The sequence below is a fragment of the Anolis carolinensis genome, chromosome 1 (assembly GCF_035594765.1).
Source record: "Anolis carolinensis isolate JA03-04 chromosome 1, rAnoCar3.1.pri, whole genome shotgun sequence".
Lineage (NCBI taxonomy): Eukaryota > Metazoa > Chordata > Lepidosauria > Squamata > Dactyloidae > Anolis > Anolis carolinensis.
In genome coordinates, this window is record NC_085841.1 from 109,586,243 (window position 1) to 109,610,353 (window position 24,111).

General features: G+C 38.0%; 2 protein-coding genes across 5 annotated transcripts in view; both read right to left on the minus strand.

The window, feature by feature from the left end:
- Window positions 1-5,423, minus strand: part of fhl5 (four and a half LIM domains 5) — a 33,999-nt gene extending 28,576 nt beyond the window's left edge. Inside the window, exons 1-2 of the mRNA XM_062969055.1 lie at window positions 5,361-5,423; window positions 4,566-4,860 (exon numbers count right to left, since the gene is read on the minus strand). The gene's annotated coding sequence lies outside the window, so the exon portion shown is untranslated. The remainder of the gene's footprint in view (window positions 1-4,565; window positions 4,861-5,360) is intronic.
- A 6,361-nt stretch (window positions 5,424-11,784) lies between these two features.
- Window positions 11,785-24,111, minus strand: part of ufl1 (UFM1 specific ligase 1) — a 39,240-nt gene continuing 26,913 nt past the window's right edge. For 2 of the 4 annotated variants that reach the window (XM_062969044.1, XM_062969046.1), the window contains exons 11-19: window positions 23,042-23,162; window positions 21,511-21,633; window positions 20,767-20,887; window positions 18,915-19,081; window positions 17,949-18,079; window positions 17,058-17,138; window positions 15,349-15,434; window positions 13,503-13,683; window positions 11,785-12,019 (exon numbers count right to left, since the gene is read on the minus strand). In XM_062969044.1, the coding sequence (XP_062825114.1) occupies window positions 11,804-12,019; window positions 13,503-13,683; window positions 15,349-15,434; window positions 17,058-17,138; window positions 17,949-18,079; window positions 18,915-19,081; window positions 20,767-20,887; window positions 21,511-21,633; window positions 23,042-23,162 (1,227 nt within the window). In that variant the 3' untranslated portion in view covers window positions 11,785-11,803. The remainder of the gene's footprint in view (window positions 12,020-13,502; window positions 13,684-15,348; window positions 15,435-17,057; window positions 17,139-17,948; window positions 18,080-18,914; window positions 19,082-20,766; window positions 20,888-21,510; window positions 21,634-23,041; window positions 23,163-24,111) is intronic. The other 2 variants (XM_062969045.1, XM_062969047.1) reach the window with 2 other exon arrangements.

Here is a 24,111-nt window from a genome sequence, read left to right on the forward strand (position 1 = left end):
TACAATTTATAGAAATTTAGATCACCAGGAGGTAAAATATGGGCCTCCAGATTTTATTACATAAAACATCAATCAAACATAGCTAGGATAGCCAAACAGTGAAAGATGACAGACATTGTGGCCCATTGACACTTGCCTGGTCATGCTTTGTACACACACACACACACACACACACGCACACATAAATGTAAGGTTCGTTTTACTATGGAGTAAACAACAAAACCACTGAACTCAATCACACCAAATTTGGTCATAAAAGACATAGTCATCCAAAATATGTCTTTCAATTAAAAAAAACCCCTAGAAAAATAGTTCAAATTACAGAGGACGAGGAAGAGCTTTTCTCCCCTTAACTGCCAGTTAGAAAAGTAGGCTCTGCTGCCTTTAGCCCCCCCCCCCCCGCTGCCTTTAGGCCCCGCCCCCTTTGTGTCCTAGCAAAACTCCCTCAGCCAAGATGGAGCCCAGGGCACTGGCAGTTAGGCCTCTTTGACACAGTCTATGAAATACAGATTATCTGATTTGAACTGGATTATATGGCAGTGTAGACTCAAGGCCCTTCCACACTGCTATATTACCCAGAATGCCAAGGCAGGATAATCCACAGTATTTCATTTGAACTGGATTATCTAGAGTTCACACTGCCATATAATCCAGTTCTAAGCAAATAATATAAGATTATAAATATAATATGTAATAATTACTGTGGTATAATAATACAGAACAATATAATCTCTAAAACCAGGACAGTAAATAAAGAGCAACACTCTGAAAGCAGAGAAATTGGGAATTCTAGAAAGGAAACAATCAGGGCCAGCTAACACCTCCCAACAAAAGATTCCCCCAGGCAGGAAGCAGCCAGGCTTTGAAGCTGCAAGGTGATTAAATGCTAATCAAGGTGCCTAATTGCAGCATTCATACCTGCCACACTGAGACTATTAATTGCTATTCAAACTGGCCAACCAAGGATTCCACAAGGTAGAAGGTGGCCAGGCTTGCAACCAGCAAGGCTATTCAACCTGTCAACCAAGATTTCCCCTAGGTGAAAAACCCCCAGGCTTTGAAGCTGCAAGGCTACTCTGTCCCATTCAACCTGGCCTAGCAAGGATGCCCTATGTAGAAAGTGGCTAGGCTTTTAAGCTGCAAGACTATTCAGTGCAATTCAAGCTGGCCAAACAAGGATTCCCCTACAAAGGAAGTAGCCAGGCTTCAAAGCGGCTCTTTGATTGAAGGTGCTACTCCAGCTTGCCAAACAGGGATTCCAATAGTTATAACACAGCCAGGCATTGAAGCTGCAAGGCTATTCAGTGCAATTTGACCAGACCAACAAAGGATGAACCTTGGTAGAAGGCGGCCAGGCTTTGAAGGAGTGATTCTACTCTGTACTGTTGAAGCTGACCAACCAAAGATTCCCCTAGGTATGAAGCAGCCAGGCTTTGAAGCAGTGAGGCTATTTGTTGCAATTCTAGCAGCCCAAAAAACCATTCCCCTAGAACACAAGTACCCAGCCTTTCTAGCAGCAAGCCTATTCCATTGCATTCCAGCTCACCAAACAAGGATTCCCAGAAGAAAAAAATGGCCAGGCTTTGAGGCTGCAATTAAGGCTTTGATTCACTGCTATTCCACCTGGCCAACAAAAGATTCCCATAAGACCCCTCCTTTTCTCCTCATGACAAATTTGGAGAATTGCATAGGTCAATAATAATCAGAATCATTTTTCTCTTTCAATAATATTGCAAAGTCAATATTATATTCATTGACTATTATATAGTCAATATTCTCATCATTTTTATTTGCAGTCAACAGGCCATTAGGGCCATTTTCTTTAGATTGTGATATATTGCACAGCATTGCTCATGGTGACTTGCATGGCAGCAAAATGAAGTGAAGTGACAAAATGTTAGCTACTCAATGAAAGGTTTATTGACAAATTTGTCCTATCCAGGACTGGGAAAATACTGTGAAATGTCAAGTAATCATAACCACATGGAGAGAAATGTGAGACTAAAAACCAGATAGGAACAAAGTAGATGTCAGGAATTAGTTTTGTCACTGAAAGTTTATGAAATCTAGAGATGACAATAAAATTGGGGAAAATGGGGGCGAGGTCACCAATGTAAGTGCAACATCATACTTTCCTATTCCACCTCAACAGAAAAAAGATACTTAGGGGAAAGCCTGCATTAGGAACTAGTATGGTATTATACAGCTAACCAAATTCCAATTCAAATCTTTACTCATTTGTTGAGAAGCGCAGTGCAGTTGGAGACTTTAGCCCTAGTACTGTGTGAACTCGCCATGTGAACACTACGGGCTCTCAGTACATTATTAGGCATGAGCTATTGAGAAGGGTTCTCTGCAGGTGATCCTATATTGGGAAATACATATAGATCCATTGTCACTGCTACTAACATTTAAGAAAACTCCTCAGGTGTCTCATTTGTGATTTCCTTGTCAAAATAACAGCCTTTTTAGGGTGTGGTATGGTACTTTATTTTCTGGGATTCTTCTATAAATACATTTGTACATACAGTAGAGTCTCACATCCAAAATAAACAGGCCGGCAGAAAGTTGAATAAGCGAAAATGTTGGATAATAAGGCGGGATTAAGGATAAAGCCCATTAAAGGATAAAGCCTATTAAATGTCGAATTATGTCATGATTTTACAAATTAAGCAGCAAAAACATCATGTTTTAAAACAAATCAACAGAAAAAGCAGTCCAAAACGTAGTAACGTTATGTAGTAATTACTGTATTTATGAATCTAGCACCAAAACATTGCAATATATTGAAAACATTGACTACAAAAACATTGGCTACTAACAAATTGACTACAAATAAAGATAGAATTGCATAAAATGAACTTACAGTAGCAACATTGTTGGAAATTTAAATCCATAAAAAGTTCAATCTTTGCTGTCTAGAGAAACAGCTGTGGATCGGGGCAGGAGGCAAACTGAGTTGGATAATCCAGAACGTTGGGTAAACGGATGTTGGATAAGTGAGACTCTACTGTAGTCTAAAACAAGTGAAGTAAACAAACGATGTTGGGAAAAATCATTTCCTCCTGCTCCGTCTTTCTTACTGCTCACCTGTGCGTGGCTTCCTTCCTGGATCATAGTCTATTAGCACCTTAACAACCCCTCTGCCATGAATGGGCCACTGACCAGAGAAAATTGAAACGGATCAGAATCCATGGCTCTTCCAAATTTGTTTGGTTTGGCTCAGCTATGGCAAGCTGAATTAGTTTATCCAACACAATTCATAGAAGTTCTGGAAAATCTAGCCACAGCCAACAAATAAAGACAAGACCAAATTTGTGAATGTCCAGTGTGTCTTTATTATCTACTGAGCCTCTAGGACCTCCCGAGATACCAAACGCCATGGGTACTCAAGTCCCATTATGTACAATGGCATAGTAAAATTGCGTCCCTTATATAAAATGGCAAAATCAATGTTTCCTTTTGAATTTTTAAAATATTTTAAGTCATAGATGATTGAATCCATAGACACAGAATCTGTGGATATGGGGGGCTGACTGTATATACAAACCAGAGGCACTATACAATACAAAGTGCAAAGATCTGAAAATGGTTTATGGTAGCAGCAGGCAAATGAATGCTTAGCCAACATACAGCTAAGGTTGCATTGAAATACTGGTTGTGATCAGTATTGTTTGGTTAAAGATCCCCCATGACCAGGGGATTTTTCCACAGGGGATGCAAAAAAAAAAAAAGATACTCCTAGATCATAAAAGTCAGGAAATCATTGAGGCGAAAACTCCTCAACTCTTCCAAAAGTACTAAGCCAATTTCTAAATTTGTAATAGACATATCCACATAACATGAAATGCCAATTATTTATAAAATGTGTTTTAACTACTTATTGCGACATGTACATTCTATATTTTATATAAAAACTGCATATAACTTTCACCAATAAAAATATTTGATGTGTAATCCTATGCAAACTTTTTCTGGAATATGCACAGCTGAATACAGGAGAACTTACATCTGAGTGACTATACATAGGATCACACACAAAAAAAGATATTAGTTGAAGGATAAACCAAATTTGACCTTGGACAGTTTTGTAGAATTAACCTAGTAATTTCTGGGATTCCTGTTGCCACTTTTAAATAGATTTGTTTGAACAGCTTTTTTTATTTTGTGGAAAAACGAAGTGTCTCTTGACAGCATAAAACTGCACAGGAATATAAATATAAATTCATAATTTGCAAGCACCCCATGTCTCACAACATTGACAATGTATAATTTGGTAGTAATATGCTAATTTGAAAACTATATTTTCCCTGCATACTTTAGGCCCACTTAAATCTTTCCTGGTTCATTTAATACTAATGCACCTCTTGCGTATTCTTTTTTTAGCCACGTCAGTATTGCATATGAAATTAAAAATAAAATGATAGAGAACAGAGAGTACTAAAATTAGCTATACTACACTGTTATGGCAGGAGTGGGTAGAGAAGTGTTAATAATGCTGTAAATTAGTTTTTGAACAAATTAGAACGCAAACATATTAGAGATAAGGATTTTAAAATACTCACTTTTTGTGCCAATGAGCATCAAAGCAAAGGCAAAGAAGGTATCTGAGTCATTTTCAGAGAAACAAGGGATCCAAAAGAAATAAGCGTAATCCAGCAGATCTGTTTTGTCTCCTGTGAGTGGATTTTTTTTACCTTTTTTGCTTTTGAAGAAGGCAGCCAAGAAGGTCAGTTCATTTCCTTTAGCCCTCAACCAGCTGGCTTCTTTGCTATTTTGTCATATCCAACACACACATAATGTAGGAGGGCCTTTAAAATGCTTGTATTTCAGAAGGAAGGGAGGGGGCGTTTCAAAGATCTTAAAATAATTAGAAAAGGAATCATTATGGAAAAAATAGCCTTGCTCTTTTAAGTAACTGTCCACATGACTACTGTGGCTGTCTAGCATTTGTTAGTTTCGCACACAAAGTATTTCCTACCAGCTGCTCAGGAAACAAAGGCATGGTTCAAGACTTGGACTTCTGAAGTTAGAATCAGGTTAAGCTCTTAAGCATTTACCTGATGGGTCCCATCAGAGTCATGCTGTTAGACCACAGTTGGGCCAATTGGACTTTTATTGGGAAAATGGGAAAGTGCTCACTTTTGTTGGTCTCAAAGGATATGTCCACACGGTCGTGGTTCAACTACACAATGCAGTCCCATGTATTCACAGAGTACTTTAGCTCATTCTTTCATGAATTACAGCAGTACTACTGTGTTCTAGGGTTGCTGTCTTATAATTTGAGATTGTCAACAAATCTGACCTCCTCATTGCTCATTCTCTTACTCCAAATAATGATTGTAAGTTAAAAATCTCACCTTACTACAATTATTTCATACCACCTTACTACAATTATTTCATACCCTCACCCTTGCAATGATAGTTTATCTACTGCTCTTCTTGTAACCAGGTAACCAGTTACCCAGTCATAAGAGAAACTCATTGGTTTCTCCATGACTACCATCAATGCTTTCCCCATTGCCATCATCCAATGGCTAGCTGACAAAATTATGTTCTTGCATTCCTAGAAACTATGTTGATTCTCTTTAAAAATGCACCCCTTTCTATATAATAAATATCTTTAATATCAGTTTACATTGACAGAGCTAATATTATTTCTTGGATACCCATTTTCCACTTCTCTAGAATAGTCTTAGCGGTATTCTAAATTATGACAGAAGATCAACTGTTTCAATCTGAATGACTTAGGTTCATCTGAATATTATATAGACTAGCTGATTTGTTTCTATAGTTTGTATCCAACAAACTGTAAGACCAAAAAGTGCAGCTGTAAGACCGAAAAGTGTCCCATTCCGCAGAAGATATAACTTCAATAAAGCTAACTGGACAAAGTTTACAGAGACTTGGAAGCTGCTATTTCTGATATAGAACCTTCTATAGAAAATTATGATCTGTTCGTAGAAGCTGTGAAAAGATCCTCAAGGCTCTCAATCCCTAGAGGCTGCCACACAAGCTACCTACCAGGCCTAAACGAAGAATCACTAAATCAGCTACAAGAATATCTCAGATTATTTCAAGAGAATCCATACAGTGATGGGACTATAGCAGCAGGCCAAAAACTATCTACAGCCTTAGCTAATGCTAAGAAAGACTGTTGGATAGAGCTGCTTGAGAACCTGGACATGTCCAAGAGTAGCCGAAAAGCCTGGCAATTGCTGAGACGCCTGGATAGTGACCCTCTGGTCATCCCTGGACACGCGAACGTGACACCAGATCAGATAGCTCACCAGCTAATTCAGAATGGGAAAACCAACTGCAGCAGAATAAAGATGAAAATCAACAGGGTGCCAGAACTTGAAACCCACCAGTTGTCTTCTCCTCTAAACCTGAAAGAACTCAGAGAAGCCATCAAGCGATGTAAGACTGGTAAAGCACCTGGCCTAGATGACCTGATGATGGAGCAAATCAAACACTTGGGGGCCAAAGCTGAAAACTGGCTTTTGAAATTCTACAATCAATGCCTGGCACACAAACAGATTCCCAGAGCATGGAGGAAAACTAAGATAATTGCCATCTTAAAACCTGGTAAAGATGCCTCCAATGCCAGGAACTATCGACCAATCTCCCTCTTATGTCATCTATATAAAGTCTATGAGAGGATGCTATTAAATCGACTAGGACCTGTTATCGAACCCAAGCTTATTGCACAACAAGCAGGTTTCAGACCAGGGAAAAACTGTACAGGTCAAATTCTTCATCTGACTGAACATATCAAGGAAGGCTATGAGAAAGGCTGCATTACGGGAACAGTCTTTGTGGACCTTACGGCAGCCTATGACACGGTGCAACATAGAAAAATGCTGCATAAAGTCTACCGTATCACCCGGGACTTTGACTTTACAAAAACTGTCCAGACCCTCTTAGAAAACCGCATCTTCTATGTGGAGTTTCAGGGCCAGAAAAGCAGATGGAGGAGGCAAAAAAATGGTTTACCCCAAGGCAGCGTTCTTGCACCAACCTTATTTAATATCTTCACGAACGATCAGCCACAACCACCACTCACAAAGACCTTTATATATGCTGATGACCTTGGCCTTACAACACAAGCAAAAGATTTTGAAACAGTTGAAAAGCAACTCACCAATGCCTTGAAAGATCTCTCCAGCTACTACAAAGAGAACCACCTGAAGCCTAACCCTGCCAAGACACAAGTGTGTGCTTTCCACCTACGTAACCGCGAAGCCAACAGGAAACTGAAAGTTACTTGGGAAGGCCAAGAGCTCGAACACTGTTTCCATCCTAAATACCTTGGTGTCACCTTAGACCGAACACTAACATATAGGAAACACTGCATGAACACCAAGCACAAAGTAGCTGCACGCAATAACATCCTGCGGAAACTGACTGGCAGCGCATGGGGTGCAGACCCACTAGTAAGAACATCAGCCCTGGCCTTGTCTTTCTCAACTGCAGAGTATGCCTGTCCTGTTTGGCACAAGTCTGCCCATGTAAAGCAGGTGGACATAGCACTGAATGAAACATGCAGAATCATCACAGGATGCCTTAAACCTACACCTGTTGATAAACTACAAGTTAGCTGGCATTGCCCCTCCTGACGTGCGACGGGAAGTTGCTGCTAACGGTGACAGAAAAAAGGTCGAACATTGTGAAAGCCACCCACTGCATGGCTATCACCCTCCTCCCACCAGACTCAAATCAAGGAAGGGCTTCATGAGAACCACCACTCCTCTTGATGTTCCTCCAGCAACAGCAAGGGTGTCCCTCTGGGCAGCTAAACCTGGCAATTCCAACTGGATGGCCCCCCAAGAGGGTCTTCCTCCAGGGGCAAACCAGGAATGGCCAACTTGGAAGTCCCTGAACAGACTCAGAAGCGGAGTGGGCAGATCAAAAGACAACTTGGCAAGGTGGCACTACCTGGAGGAATCCTCCACCTTGTGTGAATGTGGAGCTGAACAAACAACTCCGCATATGTCTGCTTGCCCACAATGCCCTGCCTCATGTACGGAGGAGGAGTTGTTTAAAGCTACAGACAATGCGGTTGCTGTTGCCCGCTTTTGGTCCAAAACTATTTAGTTGCTTGTGATTTCCTTTCTTTTTTATTTTATTTCCATTATTTGAAATGTATTTGCTGTACCAATGCTTTTGACACGAAATAAAAAAAAAATCCAACAAATGTCTGTACCCCTGTCCATCTCGATTCCACTAAATGTCTACGTATCTTTTAAAATCAAGCACCCAAACTTCCCCGTCTGTGTTTGGAGGCTTCCAGAATCAGCCAGACACACAGACATTCATGGTCTATTTTTTAAAAATAATTTTTATTGGGGGAAATTGTATTTATATAAAATAAAATGTTGGCTCGAATAAGCTGGACAATTGGAAAAGGAAAAGAAAGGGAAGGGAAAAGAAAAGAAGAGAGAGGAGAAAAAAGGGGGAAGTAAAGGTAGGGTATGCAAGGATATTGACTTCCAATCTTTACCACCAGTTGTCTTCAATCTTGTTTATAAGTATACTTCTGAAACTGGGTTCCATCTTTTAGTTTGCATATTTCTGTTGAGGATCACATTGGCTTCCAGCCTGTTTTAAATGTTTGTAGCCCATCCATGCCATTCCCCACAACAATAAAATATCCCAAGTTTATTTGAGCATTTGCTTAAAAGAAATTAGACCAAGATTAATAGTACCCACACACAAATGAATATGTGTAAATCTCACTTGTCTTTATTAAAATATGTTTGCACACATTTCCCGGAACCCTGTTTACAAAATTTAGATTAGTTATATAACAGATGCTAGAGTTGATGATCAAAAAAATCAAATAAACCTAAATCCACAATAGGTCTAAGTCTGAATACATTTCTTTTAAAATGGAAACATATTTCCTACAAAATAGGCACTTAAGGGCTCAATGTGTTTTGAAATCAATGCAGCAAGGTTTGTTTTCAGGCTCTAGCGATGGATCATGAGTAGTATAACATAAAGGGACTCCTCAAAGTCAATGCAGCAATAATTAAATGTATTCACCTAATTACAGATATATTATAAAATTACTACCAGATGATTGACAGGTTCCTCGTGTTTGACACACACATGGTTTGTTACAGTTGCAGAGAGAGGTTTTGTAGTTGTAACAGTACTGCTAGGTAGGTTTTGCCTTTTTGTGTACTGTACATCCATTTGAAGCAAGTAGAAATGCAATTTTTGAGAAGCACCATGTCTTCCATTATGTTGACACTAGGGGGAATTTTTAACTTTGAAAGCAAGGGTGAGGAAGCTTCAGCCTTTCAGGGATTGCTGGACTTCAACTTCCAGCAGTTTCAGCCAACATGACCAATATTGAGAAATTTTAGGTTCATCTTTTGGAGGAACACAGAATCTCTATCCTATACTTTATGTCTTTTAATGACACCTCCACACCTATTGGAGATTGTAATTGGTCCCCAAACTTGTTATTTCTCTTTTGTGTGTATGAAGCTGTATATATATATTCATTTCCAAACTCTGGAAATAGAGATATCAGAAGGGCAAGGACCTCTTATTAGGAGCCTTCCATTTAGTACAAAAATTGGTAGAAACCCCTATTTGTCCATATATCCCTGTTGTCAATCTGAGCCCAGGAAGTTTTTTTTTCTCAATAGTTGTACCCTATGCAAGGAACTTCCAGAAGAGTTTTTCTTGCTCATTTCTTAGATGGAAGAGACATGAGATGCAAACACAATCTATATATAAACATGTGGGAATAAGAGGGCCACCGTGAAGCAGCCTGAAATCCAAATGTGGGGAAAGCTAACAGGTCAGAAAGCTAAAAGCATGAGATACACAACATTGTTACACTGGGGGATATTCCTGCCATAATTAAAGCCAACTGCATTACAAAGAGATCCAGTTTGGTAGAAGCTAGCTGTCTCTTCCAGCAGACCCATCCAGATTGTTTATAAGTTATGCATATCAAACTTTGGGTTGACTATTGTACGATATACTATATTGGCTTTATATGAATCTGTGACATTAATGGCATGAATGTAAGGATAGTTGGGAATGACGAATGTGGCACCAAAACATATTCGCATTGAAATAAAGTCAATTTATTCCTAAAAATAATAGGGATCATGAAATGGTTAAAACAAATGGTTTCTACATATCACAAAATTTGATTTTACTTAGACCTCTAAGTCAAAAATGTTGAAACGTTGAAAACAGAAATAATAGCAACAAAATGGTACCAATACTATTAAAATACCATGAAAGAATGACAGTTAGGGAGAATAATTTGCCCAATAAAACCAAGATATACACAAAAAGCTGACACAGGAACTAATGATTGTCTATCCATTACCTTTTCCTCTTGGGAGAGATTAAAAGCTCCTTACAACTTATAATGGGATTCTGCAGATCAAAAGAGGAAAATAGTTCTAAAAATCACAGTAGTAAAAGGTGAGCATAGATTTTATTTAAGACTCCCGTTATTTAAACAAAAAGATACATGATATATCATATATTACTCCTTTGAGGAGCTTTTCTAATAATTCTCTTACCATAAGGACCAAAAATATTTTCTCATCCCTTAAGAAACATGAACTGTTCAATATACGGAACAGTTGAATACAGTATCTGAAATCTTTGGAAGAATTTGAGGGTAACAGTCAGCCTCTTTGGCATTCCATTTTTTGTCCTTAACAACAACATTCCTTTGGGCCATATGATGGTTACTGTAATACTAATTAATTTAAACATTTATATGCCAGCCTCTAACCAGATATCTAAAAAACAAAAACTAAAATGACCATTTAAAATGTGAATAAATATTTTAAAGGTTACAATATTATACAATGTAACAAGTTGAAAAGATAAAGCATCAAACTAGTTTAACACAAGTCCTTTGCAGAGCATTGGGGTAGGAGGGACTTGTATCACAAAAAGGCAACCAGGGGCATTTTAATTTAAATCTATTAGTAATTTGGGAAGAAAAACATGTAACCCAGAGACATTGGGCTGAATTCAGAAAGGGCCTTGCAGACACAATGACAAAAAGCAGGGGGCTTTTGATCCAAGGAAAGATTTTTTGCTGTCTGGACAAGGAAAGATATTAACCTTACTAATTCTGCCTTCTCCATGTATATGTTCCCTGTCAATTTGCTCTGGAGGACTGTGGAAAGGAACCACTGGAAGCGAAGAGCAAAAACAAGGGTGGAATTGGCAAATGCTGTCTCCCCATTTTCTCTCAGGGCAAGCATTATGAGCCACAGACACTTCTAATTTGACAGAGGCTACGTGTAATTTCAATGTTTGAAAACTGAATGTATGAAAATGTGGATACATGTGAATTCACACACTCATTCAAGAAAATAATTATAATAAAGTATCTGATGTATTTTGAAATTTTCCAAGTTTCAAACAGATTTCCAAACAAAACTGAATGAAATCTGAAAGAGGGTGAGCTCTAATAATTTTGACTTCTAGCCTTTGGGATCGACATGACACCCATGGCCCACAGAGAATTCTCACCTAAGATATTGAGTCCACAGTTTAACATTCAACTTTTTTTTAAAAAAAAATAAACAACAACCAACAACATTATCTTATAGTTATTTGCCTTGTCTTTTTAAGACTGTTAAATTCATGTTTACACTCATGATATAACCAGTAGTCGCTGTGTTTTGAATTACAGTGCTAAAAGATGCAATTTTTTTCTAAAGAACAAGACAATTTCACACATCCTCATCCCAGTTCTTTGCAAAGAAATTATTCTGACTCTGAAAATCCTGAATGAATTTTATTATCATTCTTCTGTTACAGAAGTTTTCCTGGGCCTCAGAACAAGATCTTTGACAGAGGCAGAGAGTTCTTGCAGTTCTTTTCGGATTGCTTCAATGTTCTCTTCTGTGTCCAAGTTATTATCCACTGAATCGTCGTCACCCTGACCAATCTTCTTATTCTGACTTATCAGCTGTTTCACTACTAACCCCTGGTATTTGATGAGAAGAGAATGTTGATCCTGAAAATATAAAGAAACTTCTACTAAGATGGCAATATGTATCACTTAAAAATACCTTATATGCTCATGTACAAGTCTAGACATTTCTGTCAAAAAATCAACCCAAAATTTCTAGCCAGTTTATCCAAAGGTCAATGTTAATTACCTTAACTTATTAAAAATGAACCATCCCCTTCTCTGGCTAGAATTAATCAGGAATGACAGGAATATCATATGCTATGGACTGGAGTAGAATGCAATATATGTCTCAATATGATGCCTCATGAACTGGAATGTGTACTGTAGTTGTTTTTCTTAATCTGTTTATCCTATTATGCTTATATTATTGATGTATGCTGATTGTTGTTTATGTGATTTTAATATGTTGTAAGCCACTTTGGGTCCCGTGAGGGAGAAAAGCAGGATATAAATAAAGATTTATTACTATTGTTATTAGAATGACAAAAGGCATGAGCTTAGTTCATCCCAGGGGAATATAAAAGAAGTACCAATACCCTGTAATCTCTCTGCCTCGACTGGCCTTTTTGGTCAGAAAAATGGGTGGCCAGGGGTGGCTGCTCCTGAGGAGACATTGGTGCTTTCCCCTCTGCAGAATGACCCTTGACTTATCCTGGAGTCATATCAAAATACATAATTCTGGCCCAAAGGCTGCCCTCAACTCAAACATGAATAAAAATATCAGATTAGAAGATGATTATGACCACAATTTAAAGATGCGATGTACGAGTAAAATAACTGAGACCTTTATGCTGTGTCTATTAATCTTTACAGTTATTTCGGGAGGATAATTCCACGACAGACAACTGCTCCAAAATAGCAGGAGCTCTGCAATGCAACAGGCCACATAACTGATTTGCCTACCACACTGCTTTTTGTTACTGCTCAACAAAAGCCACCATACATACTTATTGATAATTCTACTGAACAAAGGAAGCTGAAATGCAAACCTTTGTCTCTTTCAAATAAATAAATCAAGTCAGTGCAGCTTGATGCAAGTAAAGTTCTGAATTGAATGCAGACAAGGCAATCCAACACAGGGATGTGGAGGACGCTACCAATGCATTCCAAGACCTGCTGGCTCATGTCAGCCAGAACAGATTGTTAATTCCTCCTTTGTTTCTTTTATCATGGCAGGTTTGGGCTGGCATAATTGACGATCCAAAGATCCACCTCCTTAAGAGATCCATAGGGTTTGGATTTAATGGAATCAGAGCTGCCGATGCCTCACTCACAGAACTTTCACTGCACTGTTTGGGGTTTTTCCATTCGTCTGGAAATAGCAAAAGCTTCTATCTTGGAAGAAGGTATCACTAACTCTTCCATCACTAACAGACCTTTTAACATGTACAGGCTGACAGAGAGCTATCCAAAGCCAGCACGTTTTTGGTCTTTTCCAAACAGAAACAAGTACACTACAGATACAAAATGGATGTTCCATTTTTGTTAAAAGTTTTATGTTTTCTATATGTATGTCTGGAAATACCTCTGGGATTTTTGTACTCAAGAAAGTAATGATCTGTGGCACACATCGTCCTGGTGCATGTAGCATGCAGTGTGTTGTGAACTGGAACAGCAAGACAGATGTCAGGTGGAGAACAAGAGCGGGATCCTCTGTCACTTTTAGGTGTTCAATCAGAGCCTGCCTATGTTGGAACAGGATTTGCCTAAAATAAGGAACAGAATGTATAGTTAATGCAGCCAAGTTAGTCTTTTCTCATGCTAATAGAAGTAGATTGCTTACCTGTAACTGTGGTTCTTTAACTGGTGATCTAGTTAACTCACAAATGGGTTATTCTGAGCCTGCACTAAGGCCCCTGCAAACTTTGAGCATCACTGCTTTTAATACAGCTATATGCTATACTTTTTTCCACATCTGCCAGAGCAGTGCTTCTGGAGAAGAAAGGTAGCACAGTGGGAAGGGTTCATATTGCTATTATGTTTTTAGGCTCCCTGGTCTCACTTACTCAGGTGTGGCTGGAAGGGCAATAGCAGGGACAAGATGCTAGTGACTTGAGGCCAGGGCATGCAGAGAGAGATCGTGTACCTAGCATTCAGAGTAAGATCCAATCATCTGTACATCATCTGAAAAATATATGTCTGAGTCTCTGATAAAGTTTTGCAAGATCAGGTTTGGAGAACATGATGAAGCTACTGGCAAGACATGGAATTGGGCAAAAGTTGCTGATAGTGGTATACCTAGAAAAATATAATTTGACACGTCAGCTTCTACCATGAGTAGAACTAGAGGCACTGGTTCCTTGGTTATCAAGTTTGGGTTTCAATTGAAACATTTGCAACATAACCAAAGAATATGTCTTGTCTCTTTTCTTCTTTGGTCCCAAATCTGAAGAAAATACAACATGTCTGGTTTTTTTTTAGCGATGTCCTTCCAGTAACTTTCCAGGCATTCTGGGAACTTCTGTGGCTCTTTGCAACTTTCGCAAAGATGTTTTTAGATTTCTGGACCACTATGGCCCCAGCATGGCAAGACCCTGTACCAGGTACTGAGGCTGGCAGAAGCTGAGGCATGCTTCTGTCAGAATTGTGGAAGTATATAGTATTGATGCCTGGTAGCATCAATACCAATGGAAAATTCAGTAATTTTACAGATAGTTAAGCATGAAATGTTAGTTCATCATAGGAAATGAGGCAAAGGGATGGGAATGTTATACATCAGGGTTTATTATGTGCCTCTAAAGCAGCTATTTTAAGGGCTCCTTCTCACTTTAGGGCCTTGAGGCAGGAATCTCTGATGAGTTCTGCCTGATTAGTGAAGGTGTGGTAATGAGCACAGAGTGTGCAATCCTTGCTGAGGCAGCAGTACATCATTTGTAACCTCTGGGGCCATAGTTCAGAGTGGACAAGAATAAAACAACAATAAGAAACAGAAACAGAATAAAATGCATCAGATTTTGTCAAAATGCTAGGAAGCTTCCTACTGATGTTACCACAGTAGGTGGAAATGAACAAGAGAATAAGTAAGAAAGCAAAACAGGTGGCTGTACCGAAGGAGGCAGGGTTATCTCCAAAATGCAAGTCTAAAGGTTTCCAAAGATGTCTGCACAGGCCCATAAGTATGGGTCACAGAGACCATGAAGAAGGCCAAGTTCCTGTCAAGCATCTTCTTGTACTTTGCTCAAACTCCAAGTGTCATCAAGAAAGCCTGACTTATGAATAAAGAGCTGATGAATATGCTACTGTACAATGCAGTAACATCTGATATATCGAAGTCAGAACCTGCCATTGAAGGAGACATTTGGTCTTACCAATGAAGACAGAATTTATGCATATCCTAGGGACAGAAATAGTAAATTGCACAAAAGTATTACCTTTCTTTCTTTTTATCTCCCCTTTTCGCCATAATATCACAAGCATCTGCAGCAACATCAAGACAAGTCACAAACTCTTCCACGCTCTTGAAAAAGAAAAAAAGTATGCTCATAAAAATTCCATCAATATCTCTCTACTTATTTTTTCTTTCATATAAAAATAGAAAAGCTAGAGTAGCAAGAGCGAAGTGATGCAAAACACATAAATTAGGGAATGAGAAACAGTAACACAACACAGTAATAATGTAAGGAAACTAAGATATGGATTTATAAATAGCTGATTGAGAAAGCTGCTGGGAATTCTGTACACATTCACACTCCTGCAGCCAAAAGCTTATGCATGTAAAATCAAATTTGTATCAAAATATACATCAAAATGTCCCAAAAGGAGACCTGTTTTCCCTACAGAGGGCAATACATTCCCCTTATTTTAACCTTTCTTAGCACAATGTCTTCCAGTCATATTCATCTACAGTTTCCATCAGTTCCAGCCAAATGATTTTCAAATATCATTTGGCAGACCTAGTGCAGAGCACTGCAGGTGTATGAAGCCAGAGTGACTGGCATTAGCCCACAGCTTATATAATTAGGGTTATGTTATTCTCCATCCCCCATTCTCTATGTGCCCTTTAAATACACAAAGAAACCTTAGCATTTCAAAATCTTATGCAGATGTTTCTGTATCTTTTCTGCCAGATTTTGGGATTTGTCCTGTGGCCAGTGGGGCTTTCCCTTCATTGGAATCTCTTCCAGTAAGAAGTCAGCTGAGAAATATTTATTATTTATTTATTTACAGTATTTATATTCTGCCCTTCTCACCCCGAAGGGGACTCAGGGCGGATCACATTACACATATAAGGCAAACATTCAATGCCTTAACATAGAACAAAGACAAGACAAACACGGGGCTCCGAGCTGGCCTCGAACTCATGACCTCTTGGTCAGAGTAATTTGTTGCAGCTGGTTGCTCAACAGCCTGCGCCACAGCCCGGCAAATAGGTAAATGAACAATGATAAAAGAGAAAATGTGAATAGAGCAGTCTTTCCATATTTGCAGGTTTGACTTTTGCAGATCTTATTATTCACAGACTGTATTAATAAGTTCTCGCTAGGATTTTCTATGTCAACATCTGATGGAAATCTAGGTCTATGGTCATTTTCAGATGGAAGCATAGGTATTCCTAAAGAAGGGTACGGTTAGGTAAAGAACATTGTGTTTTTAGTCACATTTTCCCTCTTTTGCAGGGTCCTGCCCCATTATGTTGAAGGCCCAATATATATCCAGAAACACCCCACTAGACTTAGAAAAGAAAAGACTGCTTACAACAACAATGGGAATATTGTGTTTTAAGGATGAAGTGGAATTAAACTTGATTCATTCCAGTTCCTCTGTAAGAAAAATCTTAATCTCCTTTTACATTAAAGTGAAGTCTTCCACCAAGGTTGGTGAGAATGCACCCAATGAATTCTTAAAGAGGAATTTTGGAATCTTTTAACAGAAAACCAGAGATAAGAAACATGAGCTTTTCCTAATAAGCCCACCACATAGCCCACCATGTTTTGCTCTTTTGCACCTACAAATCAAGTACTCCATAACATGTCACCTCTTTCTTTGTTTCGCTGGCTGCTTATTTTGAATAACAGACTATTTCATTTCTAAATTAAGAGCAATAAATAAAACCAAGCTTGTATAGCGCTGTGTAATTTACCTTGCCATTCAGAGAAATGTGGAGCTTTGTTAAAGGACCTCTTGTTTCTTCTGGTAATGTACTTAAAATCTTTTTTCTCATCTGTAGGGGTTTGAAAAAGGATACACAACATTGAAAATAATATTTAAGTTGGGTAGCTAATTTATCTTAAGACTTATTATAAATTCTTGTAAACACCAGGTTTTATTTACAAGATAGTGCCAACAGATAGCTTGCTCCCCCAACTCACTGTTCTCACATCTCAGAGCAATCCAAAAATGCAAACCAAAAATAAATTGGTAGCGAACATGTATTTTTTTTGTCCTGTCTGTTTCTTAATCTTGGATGTGAAAGAAGCAACATTATTAACTATCAATATATTTTTATATTATTGATTCTAATAGAAATAATGTAATTAACAACCAAAATAAAGAAAAAAGAACAAAAATGACAGAAAATAAGAAATATATATACAAACATGAAGACAAACATGTATATATAAGACTAAAACTAATTTAAAGCTAAAACACACCAATAGTACCCTAAACTGAAAAGAATTAAACATCAATTAAGAAAGACATTAAATATGAACAGTACAAAACAAAAACAGTAAAGCGTTCTGTTCCCCTCTAATCCAAACTGTAATAAAAAGGAATATATAGCATTACAGATCCAAATAAATAAATCTAGCAGAAATACTAACAAGCATAGCTACAAATTATAACACTGTTAGATTTCTTAGCACTCAAAAATACACATGATACACATGTATTGTTGTGAAGGATGCCTGGCTAATTCTTGAAATTGCAAAGGAATGTATGCACATAATTCACAACTATTTTAATAGGTTTGAGAACCAATGCTTACTACCTTAAAAAACCTCAAGGCTAACAAAAAATTTCATTAGCGCACCTCACTTGTAATGGCAGTGTAATCTTCTGCTGCCATCATTAGATCAGCAGCTAGGAAGTTGAAAATAAGATTAGTGATGTCTGTACAAACAGTCTTCAACATGTGCTTGGCAATATTAGTTTGTGTCTCATCTGCAAAACAGAATTTATAAAATTAAAAAGCAGCTTACAAATCAATATATTATATTAGTACATCTCTCCTGGTCTCAGCTTGTTATAATCATTTTCCACAGCAACAGGAACCAAACTTCACTCACTAAGCTTTTGGCTAGCTACAATGCATAACCTTCCTGCTTCCAGCTGTTTTCAACAGCATTAAAATGTTTGTGCTATCAAAAAGCATGAAAGGCTTATAAATGTTATGGGAAAGGTCAGACAAGATATCTCAAACTAGGCCATCTTGCTTCAAGCAGAGAAAGCAAAGATTAAATTGCCTCCTACAGGCAGCTCTCTGTGCAAATTGTAGAAGTCAACAACCACCAATACAAAAATGTCTATGGAGATGAAAGGTAGATGGGAAGTGAGAAGGAAAAAGGAAAAAAGAAATATAAAGTCATAAAATGGAAAGTTCAAGAAAAAAGACCATTAGTATTCTCAAGGATCAGCTAGAAAAAGGATCCACGATAAATAGAAGAAAAAGATAGGTAAAATATGCATAAATAAAAGAGGGAAATAAAGATGCTGGACAAGCCCAATGGCATTCCAACTGCTGCATGACTACGAAATATCCAAATGCACTCTTACTGCTGTAAATGCAAATACACACACAAACCTAAAATGACTGCAGTGAAGCAGCAATATGTAATTTGTTTCTATAATGGCATACATTTGTACATTCCTTAGCATTTCTAGTTTCCAAGTTGAATACTTTTCAACTGCTGCATTTCAGAATTTATTTAATCCACAATTCCCAAGCAGAAAAGCTTTTGGCTGCATTTTTTGGGAAAAAGGAAACAGTATACTACACCTGTAAAATGCCTTGCCCCTTTTTCAAATAAGCGGATATTGTTATATAAGTTGGAAACCTCTTCCTGCAAGTCCTTGATGGTCTTTCTCCTGCTAGCTCCAGAGGAAGTAGATGTTGAGGACATAAAGACAGAACGTAACTCTTCCTGATACCTTTTTGTTAAAGGTCTGGGGAACAGGGAGAGATGTAGGAAATTAATGGAAACCCACAAATAATACAGACCCTCCAAACAAAAATGACAAAAACGAATCATGCGAACTCTAAGCCGATGGATTGGTTCCTGAGCAGCTGGCAAGGATAAGAGTGGAGAATAATGAACTTTTACTTAAAGGATGGGGGAGCATGACACTGAGTAAAATGTAAATTCTCAGACACTGTCACATCTACTCTACATGCTCATGAATTAATCTAGAAATTTAAGCTTATCCCAGAATCTAAAAGAAGCACTGACCCCCACTTTCTCTGACATTCTGCTGCTTCCAGCCTTTCTGAAGGCCTGGGTAATGTCCCCCAACCCCTTTTATACAGGCTGCAGGTTGCTTTTTCCTTGACTTACCCTCGAGACATATCAGAATCCATAATTTTAGTCCCAAAACTTGCCCTCAACTTAATGTGGTTCTTATACATGAGTATATATGGTAATGTTAACCTTAATATCCACAGTAAATTCAAAGAACTTCAGCTTCAATTTATCCTGCTCACATACACCAAAATGGTGACAGAAGTTTTATCAATATGGACACCTTCTCCCTCTTTCCTGTTGACATAAAGAGGAGGGCCAACTCCAGGTTTAGGGGGTTCTGGACAGAGTGGCCAGCAACAATAGTCCAGGGTGGTGCAGGCCACCACTGTAGAGGCTTGAAAGCCTGGTTGATACTAGAGGAAGAGGCCCCCTTGCTTGTGCTATTTTAGGCCTGCCAAACCCCTTAAAAAAACTTTCCCCTTTATATGTAGGTATACATGAAAGTCCTTCCTCTTCTACTGACAGATGTTTCCACTACTACTAAGTATAACCACCATTGGCCAGACAACACCCTTCCCATGGCCACATTATGTGAAAGAATAAGAAAACTAAGAGGTCTGCAGACTTAGCTGGTAGTAGGTGCAATAAAAATGAACACTATACAGAAGTATTGATTTCTGCCACAATGTAATTACATCTGACATTGTGACATTATGACAGATGGAAGTCCGTAAGGCTCTTCAACCCAGCTATTGCCCTAACTCTGCCAATATGTGTCATATTCTCTCTCTCCCTCCCCCTCCCTCTCCCTATTAATCCTTTCCTTCTCATGGGGCTCAAAGATATCTTGCTGGACCAAGTGAAAAGCTCATCTAATCCTGCATCCTGTTTCCCCAGTGGGCAATACGTTTTTTTTTTAATCATGCAAAAGTCTTCTGAATAGCGTTTGAATGATAACTGAATTTGCCTACTGAATAATGGGACATTCTGATATAGTATTTGGATGCCTGGACATGTTTTGGAAGTGATCTCATAGGATGCCTACATGCAAACATTGTAATGAATTTGGGGATTCATGTATCAATATATTCCAGAAGACATTTTAAATAGTTATATGAATGAACTATAATGATATAGGTTTTGAACAAAAATGCAGAATTCTCATTTATGTCTGTTAAAATGTAACATGTTATAATGAGCCATACTTGAGTTATTACCATATGTAGCTACACTTTAAATGCTGGAATATATTATTTCTATTGCAAGTCATATATAGTTTTATCAAAGGTTATGAAAAATACAGTGCTTGAGATGCTGACTTCTTGATCTTTTGTTATGAGCGATGTTAAGTGCCATTAAAAACAAGTCAAGATAAATGAATACCATTACCTTATTAGATGATCAGCAAGTTCTGTTATAAGATCATCAGGACAGTCCTTTACATGTTTTCTTAAGACTTCCTCTATTTCTTCTTGCGACATGAAAGGGATCTCAAGATGCTTGCTCCTACCTATAAAGCCACAAGCAAAATAATATTTTTAATTTAGTTAAAAGCTCCCTGATAGACAAGTTCATAGGAAAGGGTCTTACAGAATAACAATATGAAGCGAATTGCTCTTAATTTCAGATCACACAAAACCAATATATACCAAACACATTATGGAAAATATAATTAAGTAATTCATTCCAAAATTTTATATTTTTCGACTTCTCAAAATTTGAGAAGTGATTGAACAGGAAAACAGCACCAGCCAAATTGAATCTTTCACCTTCAAATTGACCACTGTGTACAGTTATTTGCTATAAACAATATGATTACAAATGTATTTCCCTTACTGTGAAAAAATGAAAGCAATTTAAAATATCCAGATTAAGATGTTTGTTCTATGTTCCCTTGTTTTTTCATATTCCCTTCTTTCTTGCTTGATCTTTGCTACTATTAAAGGATATAAACATGACTATTCAAATAATTATATATATTTAAAAACATACTAATATATTTGGTATTTTTATGGTTGGATGAATGTGTGTATACAATCCATCCATATTTTTTAGAGAAATGTTTTAATATAAATGCACACATGAATTCAGGGAGGCTAAAAGTGAATATAGTCCAAAATCAAAATTACAAACTTGAGTTACTTGCTTGTGATTCCTCATCACTGTCAACATCCTTCCTTCCCTTTTTCTTGGTTTTCTTAATCTTGTATTCTCTAGCATTTCCACCACTGCCACCTCTCACGCTTCCAGTGCCCTCTGGTGGAAAAATGATTTGGTTAACAGACAAAGAATGATTGAATAAAGAGATGTTTTAACAAACATAAGAAAATGAGCCTAAGCTTTGTGGAGAAGCTGACAAAGTCTGAATATATTAATATATGGAAAAAAACAAGCGGTATTTTCACTTAATGGATAATAAACATAAAAACAAAATTTAGTCCCATTTCCACAACATCAGTGAACTACAAGAAAATGTGTCTTATTTAAATAGAGATGGAGAAAATGGAAAGAAAGCAACATTTGCAGCAAGGCCCATAAGTACACATTGTTGCCAAATAAAAAAAAGAAATGCATTTAGTTGGCTAACAGTGAGATCTCTGACACAATCCATTGATTTTTTTAAAAAAGAAGGAAAAAAATCACATATATTCAGCCCAACTTCATCCCATAATTTTTATTTGAAATAATACCACCCCCACAATAAACTTTTTTTTTTCGTGTCAGGAGCAACCTGAGTTGCTTCTAGAGTGAGAGAATTGGCCGTCTGTAAGGACATTGCCCAGGGGACGCCCGGATGTTTTTGATGTTTTTACCATCCTTGTGGGAGGCTTTTTTCATGTCCCCGCATGGAGCTGGAGCTGATAGAGGGAGCTCATCCGCACTCTCCCCGGGTGGGATTCAAGCCTGGCAGCTTTCAGGTCAGCAACCCAACCTTCAAACTACGAGGCTTTTATCCCCTAGGCCACCGAGGGCTCCACAGTAAACTAATACCAGCAGTCTTAAACCTACTTGCCACTGACCCCAATGGTACTTCTAAGCGGACAGCTACTGGAATCCAGTGCGAGGCACTAAACCAGTGGTTCTCAACATGTGAGTCCCCAGGTGTTTTGGCCTACAACTCCCAGAAATCCCAGCCAGTTTACCAACTGTTAGGATTTCTAGGAGTTGAAGGCCAAAACATCTGGGGACCCACAGGCTGAGAACCACTGATCTAAACTGTTTTTGGGAAACATTTTTGCTTGCAGAAGACTTCATGAGCAGATATATGTTACTCAAAAATGGACATGCATTTTTGGTATGTTGAGCATATCTAGGCCTTACTCCTCTGCTAGTGTTCAGATTTACATGGCCCATGCATCCATTTTTCTAGTTCTTATCAGGCATCACTACACCACTCCTGATAGACATCACTACTCCAGGTAACATGCCATTAACATTAAACACTTATCCCTAAACATAATTTGCTACTTAAAGAGTGAAGTGCCTTTGTCATTTTTTGTAATGAAAAGGTTAATAGGTGACGCAAATAAGGTGCAAGGTGATACGCATACAAAAGTTAAGAAAGACATGATATGTGTATTTGTATTTCTCCAGGATAGGTTCTGAGTTAGTTTTAAAGAAATCATAGATCCTTTTATCAGACAGTTAAGTTCCAGCCCCCCACCTGTTGCTTTCTTCCTTCTTTCATCCTTTTTGTCTTTTTTACTTGAAGATGCATTTTCTAGAAGGGCAGACTGCTTCAGATCCTCTTCTGTGATTAAATGAACGGGGTTATTTTTCATTTCCTGAAATGAAGATCATACACATGTTCAATCACATTTGATCTATTAGGACTTTCTGCCTGTTTGTTGGCTTTTTGATACTATCTCTTTTTCCATTTTGCATGGTCATAAATGCACCTGAGTGCAGCTAATGAAAGTTTGGGGCAATGCATCATAAATATTGTGAAGTGGTTGCCTGTCTTACAGGGTCAAGTAAGGTTGCAGAGGGTTCACAATGGGTACATCTGCTGAAAAATTTATGCTTCCTAACACTGAAACTTTTACCAATCACATACCAAATATTATGAATTCAGAGGACCAACTGTTCCTCAAAGTATCAGGCAGAAATCTCCTGAGCACTATTTATACACTTTGCTGAACTGGAAAATGACTCCCTGCATGCAAAGCTCTTAACACGGAAACAAGATACTTATTTTAGCTCTTGAGCAAATGATCTTCTGAAATCTCTGTTAGGTGAGCTGCAAATGTTTCCAGATTTGCAACTTCAAAACTAGAATACTTTGTTAAGCTAACATATTCTACATAGGGCTTCCCTTCAAAACAATTTAAAGACCATGGGAGCTACACAAGCTGGTAGTGATTTCCCCTTTTTTGGATAAACAATGTACAGAGTCAAGTCCCTCCAAAAAAATCTATACTATGTTTTATGATTTTTCAAAATAGTACTCTCTGCACTTGCCCTACAAGATCTAGAAACTATACCACAACGATCTGGCTGCTAGAGACTGGCAGAACACATACTGACTGCTCATCTTGGGAGACTATAAACCCATTTTGGAACATTTCTCAGGAGGTATGAAAACACATGAACTATTATCACTTACTACTGTCTTGCCTGGTACAATTATAGTATTACTGTATATTACTAGTACTATTACTATGTACTACTGTCTTGCCTAGTTTTCCTGCTTCTTCTGCCTTTGTGGTTATATTTAATAGTGGCGAAAAACCC